This window comes from Solea senegalensis, linkage group LG16 (assembly GCF_019176455.1).
Source record: "Solea senegalensis isolate Sse05_10M linkage group LG16, IFAPA_SoseM_1, whole genome shotgun sequence".
In the NCBI taxonomy this organism is placed as follows: Eukaryota; Metazoa; Chordata; class Actinopteri; order Pleuronectiformes; family Soleidae; genus Solea; species Solea senegalensis.
The window spans coordinates 4,519,561-4,531,424 of NC_058036.1; the positions used below are offsets into that span (position 1 = coordinate 4,519,561).

The following is an 11,864-nucleotide window of genomic DNA, read 5'->3' on the forward strand; positions in this document are numbered from 1 at the left end:
CTTTGGAATTGTTCCAATAGCACAAACCGCCGTGCAACTACTTGAACGCAAAGTGCACTCACGCAAATGTGTCGCCTGCGATATGCTCGGTGTTAAAGGATCACGCTTTTTAATCTACTTTAGACAAGGCTTTTCCATCTTGTACAGCGTATTTCCCTGATGTGCTTGGGAAATGGAAGGGCGCTTGTTGCAATCTGCAGTCTCACCACTAGATGTCACTAAGTCACACACTCTGGGCCTTGAAGAAGCTAGAGAAAGCACAAGCCTCTGCCAAAGGCCACTCTGTTTTACATCAAAATCCAATCATGTATGCTTTGTTGGTCCCGCTTTAATGTCATTGTACAACCGAAATTGCACAATAAAATGTCGAGGTCAGATTGATTTGATGAGGGGGGAAACCTCACGCAGACGCAGAAAGGTCCCAGAATTTCCCTAACCGGGAATCAAACCCAGCACCTTCTTGCTGTGAGGCAACAGTGCTAACCACTACTAACCACCCTGTACCTCACGTCAGGGCCATAACCTACATCCCCACAAATGTTCACCAACATCTGTCCCGAGTTATGCTGCTCACAAGCAGACAGCTGGCAACAAAGGGAGGCATTGATGTTGCACTGGGAGAAACTGAAAGGACCTTTGCTGCCACCTGTTGGGCAGATAGTGCAGGTGGCAGCAGATTTCCCCTCAATCTGTAAAAAAAAAAAAAAAGACAGCTGTTCAGTTGTTTTATAATCTAAATGAATCAACGAAATATTTAAGATTTTTTTTTACACACATTTAAAATCAAATTTAAAAAAAAAGTGTGTTTCTCTTTGTTTGAAATAAAAGCGCTTAATTGGATTATTATCAGTCGGCGTAATTGATTTAGATCCTTGGACCAGCTGCGGGAGGCGTTTCAGCGCGCGGAGTGAGTGACAACATGAGGTCGAGCTCTCCTGCTAAGCCGCGCGGCGGGTGTAAAGTTACGAGCGCGCAGGACACACCTCTAGAGGGAGTTGCCTGGGAGGTGGAAACAAGGAGCTCCGCTGCTGCTGCTGCTGCTGCTGCTGCTGCTTCTTCTTCTTCTTCTTGTGCACTGAAGTCTGGAGGAGTTCTTCCACTTGGAGTCAGCGGTGGTCGGAGCCTGCGGCCGTGCGCGTTTTCTGCAGCGGCGGCGGCGGCGGCAGCTGTGCCACGATGATGGCCAACTCTTTACGCGCGGCTGCGCTGCTGGCGTTCGTGGTTCTCTCGATCCTCGTGTCACTGTTGATCAGCAGCGTGCAGCAGTTCGGAGCCAGAACATCGCACTTTTCCAACGCGACTGTTGCCGCTGCTGATGACGAGGAGCTGTCGCTGCTCCGCGGGGCGTTGATTCACCAAATCAACGAGAGGCGCAAAGAGATCATTCCGCTGCTTTTACTTCATGAGAAAAAATCGAACAAGAATATTAATAATAATAACGAGGACGAGGACAACGCGCCATCAGTTGGGACTCTACTTTCCCCACAACTTGATGTGGATTATAATCTGTGGGACGAGATCACGCACGGCTCCAGGGAAGCGCACTTGGATGGAATGGGCTGTGATTCTCTGGTGGACATGCAGGCGGTGGAGATCCTCGGCTCTGGATACACCAAGCTGGTGGTGAAAGTCAATCTGGCCGGAGGTCAACCCGTGGCCCTGAAACTCGTCAACGAGCAGGGGATAGACATGGGGAAGTGCGTGGAGGACTTTAAAGACGCGCCGGGCTGCAGGGAGCTCGTGTCCTACAAGCTGCAGAAAGAAATCGTGCTGTTGCAGAGGCTGCGGCATCCAAATGTCATAAAGGTGAAGTGTCCGTCCCCCCCTCTTTGTTTCCCCCTCTGTAAACCATGTGATTTATGAGCCATGATTTGAATTTAATGCGATATTACGGTGCCGATTTTATTTGTATCGTGATTTTTGCAATTCTACAAGTATCGCGATTTTGATAAGCGTTTAGTAAGTCAGTCTGACTCTGGCATTGAGCTGGTGTTGTAATAAAGTCAAATAAAATCCCTTTTTTTAAACAGGACGCAGATGTGAACATTTAAATCAGCAAACTTTGAATTTGAATGTCTTTTCTTCTAAACCCTGGATTACATAAACATAACCTCCAAAAAATGTCTTTTATTTATGATTAAAAATATAAAGTTAGTCCACCAGAGTGTATTTGACGACAGAGTTTGAGGATCCATCAGCGACGACTGCCCTCGTCTTACCTCTGGAAACACTATTACTAATGTTTTCCATAATCCATGCTGCTCATATTTTCCTTTGTCTCAGTAAAGTGAAGTGATAGAAAGGCCTCGCTCGGCTCTGCGGTACTTTCCCATGTAATTAAATTAAATTCAGTGACCCCGTCCTGACCTTTTGGGTCCAGTTTTGGCAGGAGCTGACAATGTGCCTCTGTACTCTCTGCTATCCACGGTTGCATCTGAAACCCTCCGGCGTTCGCTCACTCAAGTCGTTACGGCCCAATTTAGAAACCAGTTTGGAAGTCAACAGATGGGCATCCAGCGGACACGCGTGACAGCACTGCGTGTCCAACGGCCCTATTCAAGCGCACCGCATTCCCCGGTTAGCCGTAATGTGATTTTTATTGTCACAAGTCTTGAGCTAAGTGAGGGCTGGCAGAACATCACGTCCTCTCACTTTCCCCCCCCACACACACACACACAACGTGTAATTATCATAGAGTTAAAAACACATTTCCTTTTTTATTCTTCTTCTTCTTCTTTTAATGACCGTTCCTCTCCTCTCTCCACTCCACAGCTCAAGGGTCACTGTGCAGGAAATGCAAGAGGCCAGGGAGGAGAGAGGGGGAGAGTCGCAGTCATTCTGGAGCAGGGGAATCCACTACAGATGATCCAGTTGCTCCAGAGCCCCTGGGAGGACAGATTCAGGGTAAGCCACGTTTCCTTCTACTCACATCCACACACACTCCCGCACACATGTTGCTCATCATGCACGTGGAAGTCCGTGCTGCTCCTCCTGGCACAACCAAAAAAAAGAGAAAAGGTTGAAAGATTAGGGAGTTGGACGTCGTCCACGAGAGTAGAGAGAACAACTGGACTGGCTCGAGTTTAGTCGGAGACGTTCCGCCGCTCATTCATTTTGAATCCAGCTTTTTTTCCACTTCTGACGGAATCACTTCCTGGGCTTTCCAAAAGAACTCTGCCAGCCAGAGAGTTGTTCTTACCGTCTGCGTCTGCAGGAGTACGGGTCGGTTGGAACGAGGGCCTTCCCCGTGTGTACGTGGGTCTTCTCCGGGTTTTCCGGTTTCCTCCCACAGTCCAAAGACATGCAGATTGGGGGATTAGGCAAATTGGACTCTCTGAATTGTGACCGTAGGTGTGTGAGTGGACGGTCACGTGGAGTAACCAGTATTGGTCCGATACTGGTCAAAATCCCCTGGATTGGATATCGGACACAGATAAATATGTAAAAATCTGATACAATCAAAACAAATCACATACTTTATTTCTTTATTTATAGACATTCGTCTGTTTTAAAACCACTGTTACGGACTAATATCAGTAGCTGCAAATGACAGGATTTAGCGGAGGCAGCAGTTCTCTCTGCGTCAGCCCCTGAACATCTCTGGCCTTTTGTTAAAAGACGATTTAATCGTTTCAAATTAAGTTCCCCCCCCTTTAGTGACACATGAGCTGAAGTTACAAGTGCATATCGCCCCACTTGCCTTTATCTGCGCTGCTGAAGATGGACATTTGAAACTCCTGGAAGGTCTGACATCTGTCCCTCAAGAGTATTTGATCAGGCTGGGATTGAAATGGAGATGGGTCCTGGAGTTAATCCACTGGAGGCTAGGAATGTCATGTGTCTCACACACACACACACACACACACACACACACACACACACACAACCCCCATCCCAGGTATGCTCACAGTGGGAGTCAACAGAGGCTGGATTTACACTGCAGGGATCCAAGTATGTAAGTGGGGACGTGGAGCGGCAACACACACACACAGACCAGAGCGTGCACGTTGTTTTGTTTTGTGGATTTAGCGGAAAAGGAACGTCACAGTGAGTGTGTCATCACCACGGGCCCCCGCCCCGAGCCTCTCAGCCCCCCTTTCAGCTACGCTGCATCTGCGCAGGCTACAGTAATCCAGGGGTGTTTGGTTTCAGCCAACCCCGCTGCTACGGCGCCCGGGTCCCACCGTAGTGACGTCCAGGAGACTCGCGGCATGACCTAACGCTGCAGCTATGTTTGCAGCGAGGGGACCGGATCATTTCATGCTCCGTCAGTGCGTGGCTAATGCCTTTATTTTTGCCTTTAGTGGCCTACTTATTCTCTCCCGTTGCTGCTTTTATAATAGGATTTAAAGGGCGCTATAAAAACAGGCCGAGGGAATGTGGTCGGTGAACTGGTTTACAAGCAAGTTTTTTTTATTATGAAACTCATTTATATTGTTCAAGGGGAAAAAAGACATGAAAGGAACCAGAAGAATAATTTATTTTCATTTAGAAATGAGTCTTTTAAGGAAATGAGCATCGGTTTTATGACTTTGAACATTTCCAACAAAGAAAAACATTTTTCAAATGATTTATGGAAAATGAAGTCTAAGATGACAAAAATGAAATAGGAAAGAATTCACAAAGGCAAAAATGGCCAACGCAAACAATTTAACCCCTTGCAGCATGAGACAAAAACTCAAACAAATGTTATTCTACTGTTATACAAAAACTTATTTGTTGTTTTAATTAAAACGTTTTGTTTTTCGTCACTTTAAATTCTCAAAACCGTATTTTAACATGCAGTTTTAAAGTTATCCTGGAAAAATACGCCATTTATGGTTAAAATAAGCCAAAAAAAACATCCAGATGGACATTTTGAGGCTTAAATTAAAGGGTCTGACGGTGTTTTTATCATCATCAGTCCAACTGATCCGGTTTTGTGTCCCCCCTTTTCCTGCCAGGTTTGTCTGGACCTGGCGCGGCTCCTGCACTTCCTCTCCCAGTCCCCTCTGGGCTCCGTGGCCCTGCTGGACTTCCAGCCGCGGCAGTTTGTCACCGTGGCCGGCGAGCTCAAGCTCACCGACCTGGACGACGCCAGCGCCGAGGAGACGGCGTGCCGCGGCGTAGCCGACTGCACGCTGCAGTTCCCGCACAGGAACTTCACCCTCCCCTGCTCGGCCCGCGGAGTCTGCGAGGGCCTGAACGAGAAGAGGAACATCTACAACGCCTACAGGTGAGAGAAGTGACAGTGGTGATATGTATAATTGCTTAAATATAGCCTTTGAGCTGTCACACGCGGCTGAAAATGTGCATTTAAGTGGAGATGTGTGAAAGAAATTAGTAGTTCCTGTTGAGGGGGAAAAAAAAGTAGCATCTCCCCTTTAAGGGTTTTTTTGACAGCTTTATGAAGTGTTTGTTTTAACACCGACGCGAGACAAGTCGTGCTCCGACGGGGCTCGCCTTGTTTTCTCCGCCCGTCTCAGTGAGCTTGTCTCTGTGTTCGCCGCAGGTATTTCTTCACCTACCTGCTGCCTCACCAGGCTCCGCCCGGCCTCACACACCTGGTAGACCACATCATGAACTCCACAGGTGAGTGGGGACGCCCGTCGTGACATGACGAGGCCACTTAACTCCCGGCGGGGGAAAGGAAAGTAAATCACTCCGTTATCGGGAGTCGTGTAATTAAGTGGTTTTTTTTTTTTAATGAGATTTTTTAGAAACACTAATAAAAACATGTTGTTATCTGTCGAGATCACACAGCGGGGGTTAGACAGTAGCGTCAGTCGTTGTAGGAGGATAAATCACCGATACTGGATGACTTTACGCCTGTGGTGAGTTGACTCGGTGCATTGTGTGTGTGTGTGTGCGTCTAGGGGAGCTGAAAGCTGACATCAATCAGACACTGGAGGCCTTTGAACACATCCTCCTCCTTTACAAGTCTGGCCTGCACCTGGACAACCTGCCTCCATCAATAATCCGAGGTAAGAGCTGATGGAATTCCTTTTTTTTTTTTTTATATGAAGTACAGTGGGCCCTCATGTACTCCAAATACTGTTTTTTTAATCACTGAAAGCCGACTCCATCTTCCATTATGTATCTTTAAGAAAAAAAAAAAAGGGAGGGGAAGGAGGCGGGGTGTGTTTCTCCCTCTCAGACTGTTTTGACAGGTTTATTAGGCAGCTGGAATGAATGGACAAGACCAACAAAGTGGGATTAATCCTGCATGTCTCGGGCTCGCGAACCACAGTCGCTTAACAAAACAAGAGTTGCAATTAAATAAATCGAGCTCCTCCTGTTTAGGTTGATTTAAAAAAGAAGGATTGGATTTGTGTGGATATTTTCAAACGACACTTTTTAAGAAGCGAAACGACCGAATTCGGAAATAACAGTGTTTGTGTTTTATTTGTTTGAAAATACACTTTTTGTTTGCTATGATCGGGAGTTCACTCTTTTTAAATTAGCGCTCCCTCACTTTCCGAACATGGGCGGGCCTTAGGAAGCTGCCCGCCGATTGGCTAGCGGGTTTTGGTGCCGCTGTCCGCCTGGAACTCCGACCAAATAATCGGAATGTTAGTTAAACTGTAGACGGAGGGGGAATACTTGACTACTTCCTGGTTGCTCCAAAACTCAGTAGCCAATCAGCAGGCAGCTTCCTAAGGCCCGCCCATGGTCAGAATCGCAAACAAAAAAAACAACGGTGCAAAGAGCAAATCGGAAAAACGAAAAGTCGGAGCAAACAAAATTCTGATTCTGAACAAAAAGTGTATTTTCAAACAAATTTTAATACAACATTTTTGAATGATTAAATCCGTATTTTATTTGCAATTTGTGTATTTTGAATTCTAATTCCTTACGATAGAAAATGCTTCAGTTTCAGCCGCTAAACGTTCCCTCCCTCCCTCCCTCCCTAACTGCCCCCCTCCTCCCTTCCTCCGGCCCCCTCCTGCCACATGAAATATTAATAACAGACTGACTGGCCCTGCGTTCCTGCGGTGAGATTTTTCCGTCCCCCAGATGCAGGACTGTTTATGTAGCAGCGCTTTGTGAATTTAATCACAGATTGAGGGTAAGGAGGCCTGGGCGAGCCGAGGCTGACGTCGAGAGAGAGAGAGAGAGAGAGAATGTTTTAGTTTCCCAAGTCAGTGCCATGAGCCACCCCTGCTGCTGCTGCTGCTGCTGCTACTGAGTGTGAATGTGTGATGTGACGTGTGTGTATTTTCATTTGTCATTTTTTTGTGGGGGGGTTTGTTGAAACAGAAGTCGAGCACAAACCCCGGTCCCAGTTTGTGTTTAGTCTGAGCGTCACCAAGTCGAGCTGAGCTCAGAGTTTGACTTTTGGAAATATTCATTCATTCACTTTCTGTCGAAAGTGAACGAGATGACACGTACACAGTTTGTCTCGGGGAGAAAAAACCTCCTGCAGCTGGAAGTTGCCAGTTAATATAATTATTCGTGCTTGGCTCGGTCCAGAATTTGAAAAAAAGAACATGTTCGATCGTTTATTTAGGGTTTTACAGGTCAACGACAAGACTGGAGGAACATTCTGTTACCGGCCAAAACAGTCCAGGACATAATACTTTCATTTCACCTTTTTTTAACTTTATTCATCATTTAATGCTCGCAGACTGATTCGCTTTCCTGCCAACAGTTGTTAAAATAAAATACCCACTCGCATAAAGTATAAAAAAAAATGACTAAAGCTCGCTTAAAGGAAAGAAACGGCCACACTGGACTCGTCCAAACGTTAAAAACAGACTCTCCTCTAAACGCTCTACTTCAGAGGTGAAGAGGTTTCATTTAGATGAAGTTTGGTCTCAAGGTCTTCAGTAATCAGCGCGTTGTTTAGTCCCGAAGGTCGTTATTAGCCGTTTCAGAGCAAAGTGGATAAAGCTGCAACCAATCAGAGCAACGAAGCGCGAGACACCGCGTGCTATAAGAAAATCTGCCGTTCGGATCATTTAAGACACTTTCTGTCCACATCTGTGGTGCTCATAATGTCTCAGGTCTCAGGTCACATGTCTCTGTGGGAGGGAACGGCGGAACCTTAGGGTTTAAGTGAAGAAGCAGCAGTAAATACAGAATTGTGCATTTTCTTCTCGTAAAAAAGTATTACGGTTTATGACAGGAAGTCGGTAGATAAGTCGAAAGAAAAATGTCTTTCCAACTTCTCCTCTGGCTCTGTTCATTCTGTAACGCGTCCCCGCGTCTTTCTTCTCTGTTTTTCGTCTAACGTTACAGCGCCACTCGCAGTCCTGGCATGTGCACTGCGGCGTGCGAAAAAAAAAGATTGTTTACGTTCGGCGTTTTCCGTCTAGACGCGGCCTTTATTGGAGAACTGAGCTGTTCAATCAGGCCTCCGGTCGAACCGTAGCTGCAAATTTAATTTGATTTGATTTAATTTAATATAATGAGTGGCAGTAGCTTCTCTTCTAACTCTGAGAACAAGAAGCCGATGTGCCCAAATGTTAAAAAACAAACAAAAAAAAAACTGTTGCTAGAGAAAATCAAATGAAAAGTTCATGCAATTATATCTTAAAAACCCACGTGGGCTAATAAACAAACTCAGAATCGCAGCCAAACACACAAAATATAAAGCCAGAAGCCAAATGGCAACGCAGCTCAAAGAGCGGCGGCGTGTGCGAGAAGAAGAAGAAGGGAAAAAAAAAGATGCTGATCTCGTCCCCACTTTTAATTTGAAATTGCTGACAGATGGAGATTCATTGGACATGTGGAGGAAACTTTTCCACAGCTGAGATCATCCGTGATTTGATCAAATAATCTAGTCAAGACTCTTAGCTCAGGGAGGTTTTTCTTTAGTTCTTTTGTTTTTAAAAAAGAAAAGTTCACTTATTTAAATCCCGTGTACTCCCCTGAATATAAATACTTTATTATTTGGACACACACGTACTGGACTGATTGCACATAGACATCCTCTATTTACAGTACGCGTCTCTGTCTCCACAAACACTCCAGGACAGCAGCCGCTCTCTGTCTCCTCAACAGGCCTCGTTCGTCTCTCTCTCCCAGGAGAAGGATCCTCTACGCTGCTCAGACTCGGGAGTGTAGATCCTCGTGTGCGTCTCCTCCCAACAATACTCCTACACACACACACTAGCCCCTGCCATTTAGGAGGGTTCACAATTTGTAACAGAGTGCCTCCTCCATACGAACTCACAGACCAGGCTTTTGTGCATCCCTGCATGTGTGTGTGTGTGTGTGCGCGTGTGCGCGCTGCTTTCTCATGGCTAATGTGTAGCAGATGATTTACGAGCCGATGCAACAGGAGTCTGACTGAGAGAGTTCTAATGATGAATGAACACAAATGTTGGGCACCAGAGACTAAAGCTAGTGTCAAACGGAGGGATAACGTAGACCAGAGTAGATGTTAACATAGTTATTGCTTTATAAACAAACCCTTATTTTTTTGTATGTGTATGTTGTCTTTTGCTCATGTGAAAGTAATATTCTTGGGCCTCGGTTAAATTTCGTTGAGACAAAACATGTAAATAGTGGAGATTTTTTTTTTAATTTGCAAAGTTCAAGTGTAATTAAACACCGACGCGCTGGCACAAGCGCACTCTAGCGCTACGGCAGTCATGTGACGGTTTGTGCTGTTTTCAGGAAGCTGGAGAAACCTGCGTTTTTGTACTTCTGAGAGACAAACTCAAAAAATGTTCACGTGAACGTGTTTCATACTGTTCCAATTGCAAATGTCACACTTTCTAAACAAACCCCTTTGTTTTTCTTCAGTTTAAATTGTTAAAACGGTATTTTAACATGAAGTCAATTGTAAATAACTGCCAGATATTGGGAGTTATTCTGGAAAAATGCACAAAAGCACTTCCTCACAGGACATTCTCTGGTTCTTTTATGGTTAAACTGAGCAGGTCTTGTCTGTCGAGTCTTTAATTCTGTATTAAACTGTGTTTCCCTCCCTCTTCCTGTGCTTAGACTACAACGTGATCCGAGGAATGGGGACGTCCGGGAACGCCGAGTACCGCTGCTGGCCGTCGTACAGCCAGCAGGGCTGCGTGCTGTCGGTCTCCAGCGCCCGAGAGGCCGCGTACATCTGTAACTCCCACTCTCAGTGCAACAGCTTCACTCTGACGGGACACACGACGTGGACGGGTTGGTAGAGCCGCAAAATAATACGCCACTCGGCTGTCGTGTCTGAAAACACGTGTTCATTTCCAACATAAAGCAAAGGAAACGTCTAACATCTCAGAGTCGACGTAGAGAATTCAAGATAAACAACATCTGTTAAAGTGAGCGGGAGGTTTCCACCGAGTCAGCTTTAATGATACTTTATTCCTATAATCATAATAATAATAATTATGTGTCAGTGAAGTCACATGACTGGGACTGCTGAGTAAACTTAAGTTTTTAAACCCGGCGATGAAGCCTTTAAACATACTTAAGTGATTAAGGGAGTCCAGTCCGAACATGTTATTTAAGTGATGTTGCCAAAGTGTTAAACATGGTTTAACTTTTGTTGTGTGTGTGTGTGTGTGTGTGTGTTACAGGACGCCTCCTGGCTTCTTTCAGGAGCAGCTTCAGTCACCTGGTGCCTGACGGGACATCAGAGGTGTACGTGAAGAAAACCAACGCTCCCGAAGCGTCGCCCGTGTGACGCGAGGAACCGGGGCGGGGGGAGGGAGGGCTGTGCAGTCGGGGGAATGTGAAGCTAAGAACCTTGAAGTCTTTGCGCTTAAGATGAGCAATAGTGTCGTCCTCGAACGCAGCCCGGCTCTGCGGGTTCACAGGAGGAGGACGAGGAGGACGAGGAGGAGGAGGAGACGTTTGAAGTGAGGCAAGTGAATGTGATGTATTTATAGGGCTTCTGCTCACTGACTGTTTGATGTGCCTGCCAGCTCTGCCAACTACTATTTAAAGGGATTTCCCTTCAGGTACAATTATGCAGGGAGAGCCTTGTGCCCTTGACATGTATTTTTTTTCTTCTACCTTGTCTTTATTTGCCATGTGTGTTGGTTTTTCCTCCATGTACTTGGACTTTTTAAGCCAAAGAGGTAATGAGAACAGCCACCGGAGCTCAGCGTTTGAAGCCCGAGGACGAGGAAAGAAAACAAGCTCTTATAGAAATACACTTTGATGTTAATGCGCTGAGGTTGCGGCCGTTTTTTTCCTGCCTTAGCCGCACTGTGGTACGAGCTGGCAACAAGCATGTAAGCATTTATACGTCAACAAGGACGCGCACACGTGACTGAAACCATTCCAGAGTCTGTTTGACACACTTTTGTAAACTCCATAGTTAATAGTGCTTTAGTTCATAAATGATTATACCATCAAATGAAATGTAAATGTTCTTACATGATTGTGCATTTATAGCTTAACGTGCACCTTGTGGGTGAAACCTTTTATTTTCAATGAAAAATAATTCACTTCAGTGTTTTTTTATACTTCACTAATTGTAACTGTACAGTTTTTCCATTTGTAATGATATAAATCTATTGTTTCTACTTTTGGTCGCTCACATTTTTATTTTAGAACTCCTGAGCACGAGGGCTGCAACGAACGATGGTTTTCATCATCGATTCATCTGTCGCTTATCTTCTCGAGAAAACAGAAATCAGTGTTTGTCGAACCCGGAAATGATGTTGTTGAGTGTCTTGTTTTGTCCGCAAACCAAAATAATTCACTTTTAATTTATTAGTTGTTTTAATCATGAAAAAAAGAATTAATTGATTATCGAAATAATTGAAGTAAGATTAATCGAGTAATTGTTTCAGCTCTAATTAGCACCTGGGGTGGAAACTTAAGTTTGGGAATTATGGAAATATTCCAAATGTGAAACAGGAATTATGGGAATTAATGAGAATCAACTGGAAATTTGGGATAATTTAAAGAAACTGAGTCATATACCG

The 11,864-nt window shown here is 45.2% G+C and overlaps 1 protein-coding gene across 1 annotated transcript; it reads left to right on the top strand.

Annotated features, from left to right (window-relative positions):
* The first annotated feature begins 1,036 nt into the window (after window positions 1–1,036).
* Window positions 1,037–11,118, top strand: pkdccb (protein kinase domain containing, cytoplasmic b). The gene is made up of 7 exons (XM_044046736.1): window positions 1,037–1,806; window positions 2,773–2,904; window positions 4,944–5,215; window positions 5,492–5,571; window positions 5,856–5,963; window positions 9,934–10,110; window positions 10,506–11,118. The coding sequence occupies exons 1-7, from the start codon at window positions 1,177–1,179 to the stop codon at window positions 10,610–10,612; spliced, it is 1,506 nt and encodes a 501-aa protein (XP_043902671.1). The 5' UTR covers window positions 1,037–1,176; the 3' UTR covers window positions 10,613–11,118.
* The last annotated feature ends 746 nt before the right edge of the window (window positions 11,119–11,864 follow it).

Coding starts and splice junctions, on each gene's coding strand:
- pkdccb (XM_044046736.1), top strand. CDS start 1,177: ATGATGGCCAACTCTTTACGCGCGGCTGCGCTGCTGGCGTTCGTGGTT. Junction 1,807..2,772: donor GGCATCCAAATGTCATAAAG/GTGAAGTGTCCG, acceptor TCCACTCCACAG/CTCAAGGGTCACTGTGCAGG. Junction 5,216..5,491: donor AACATCTACAACGCCTACAG/GTGAGAGAAGTG, acceptor TGTTCGCCGCAG/GTATTTCTTCACCTACCTGC.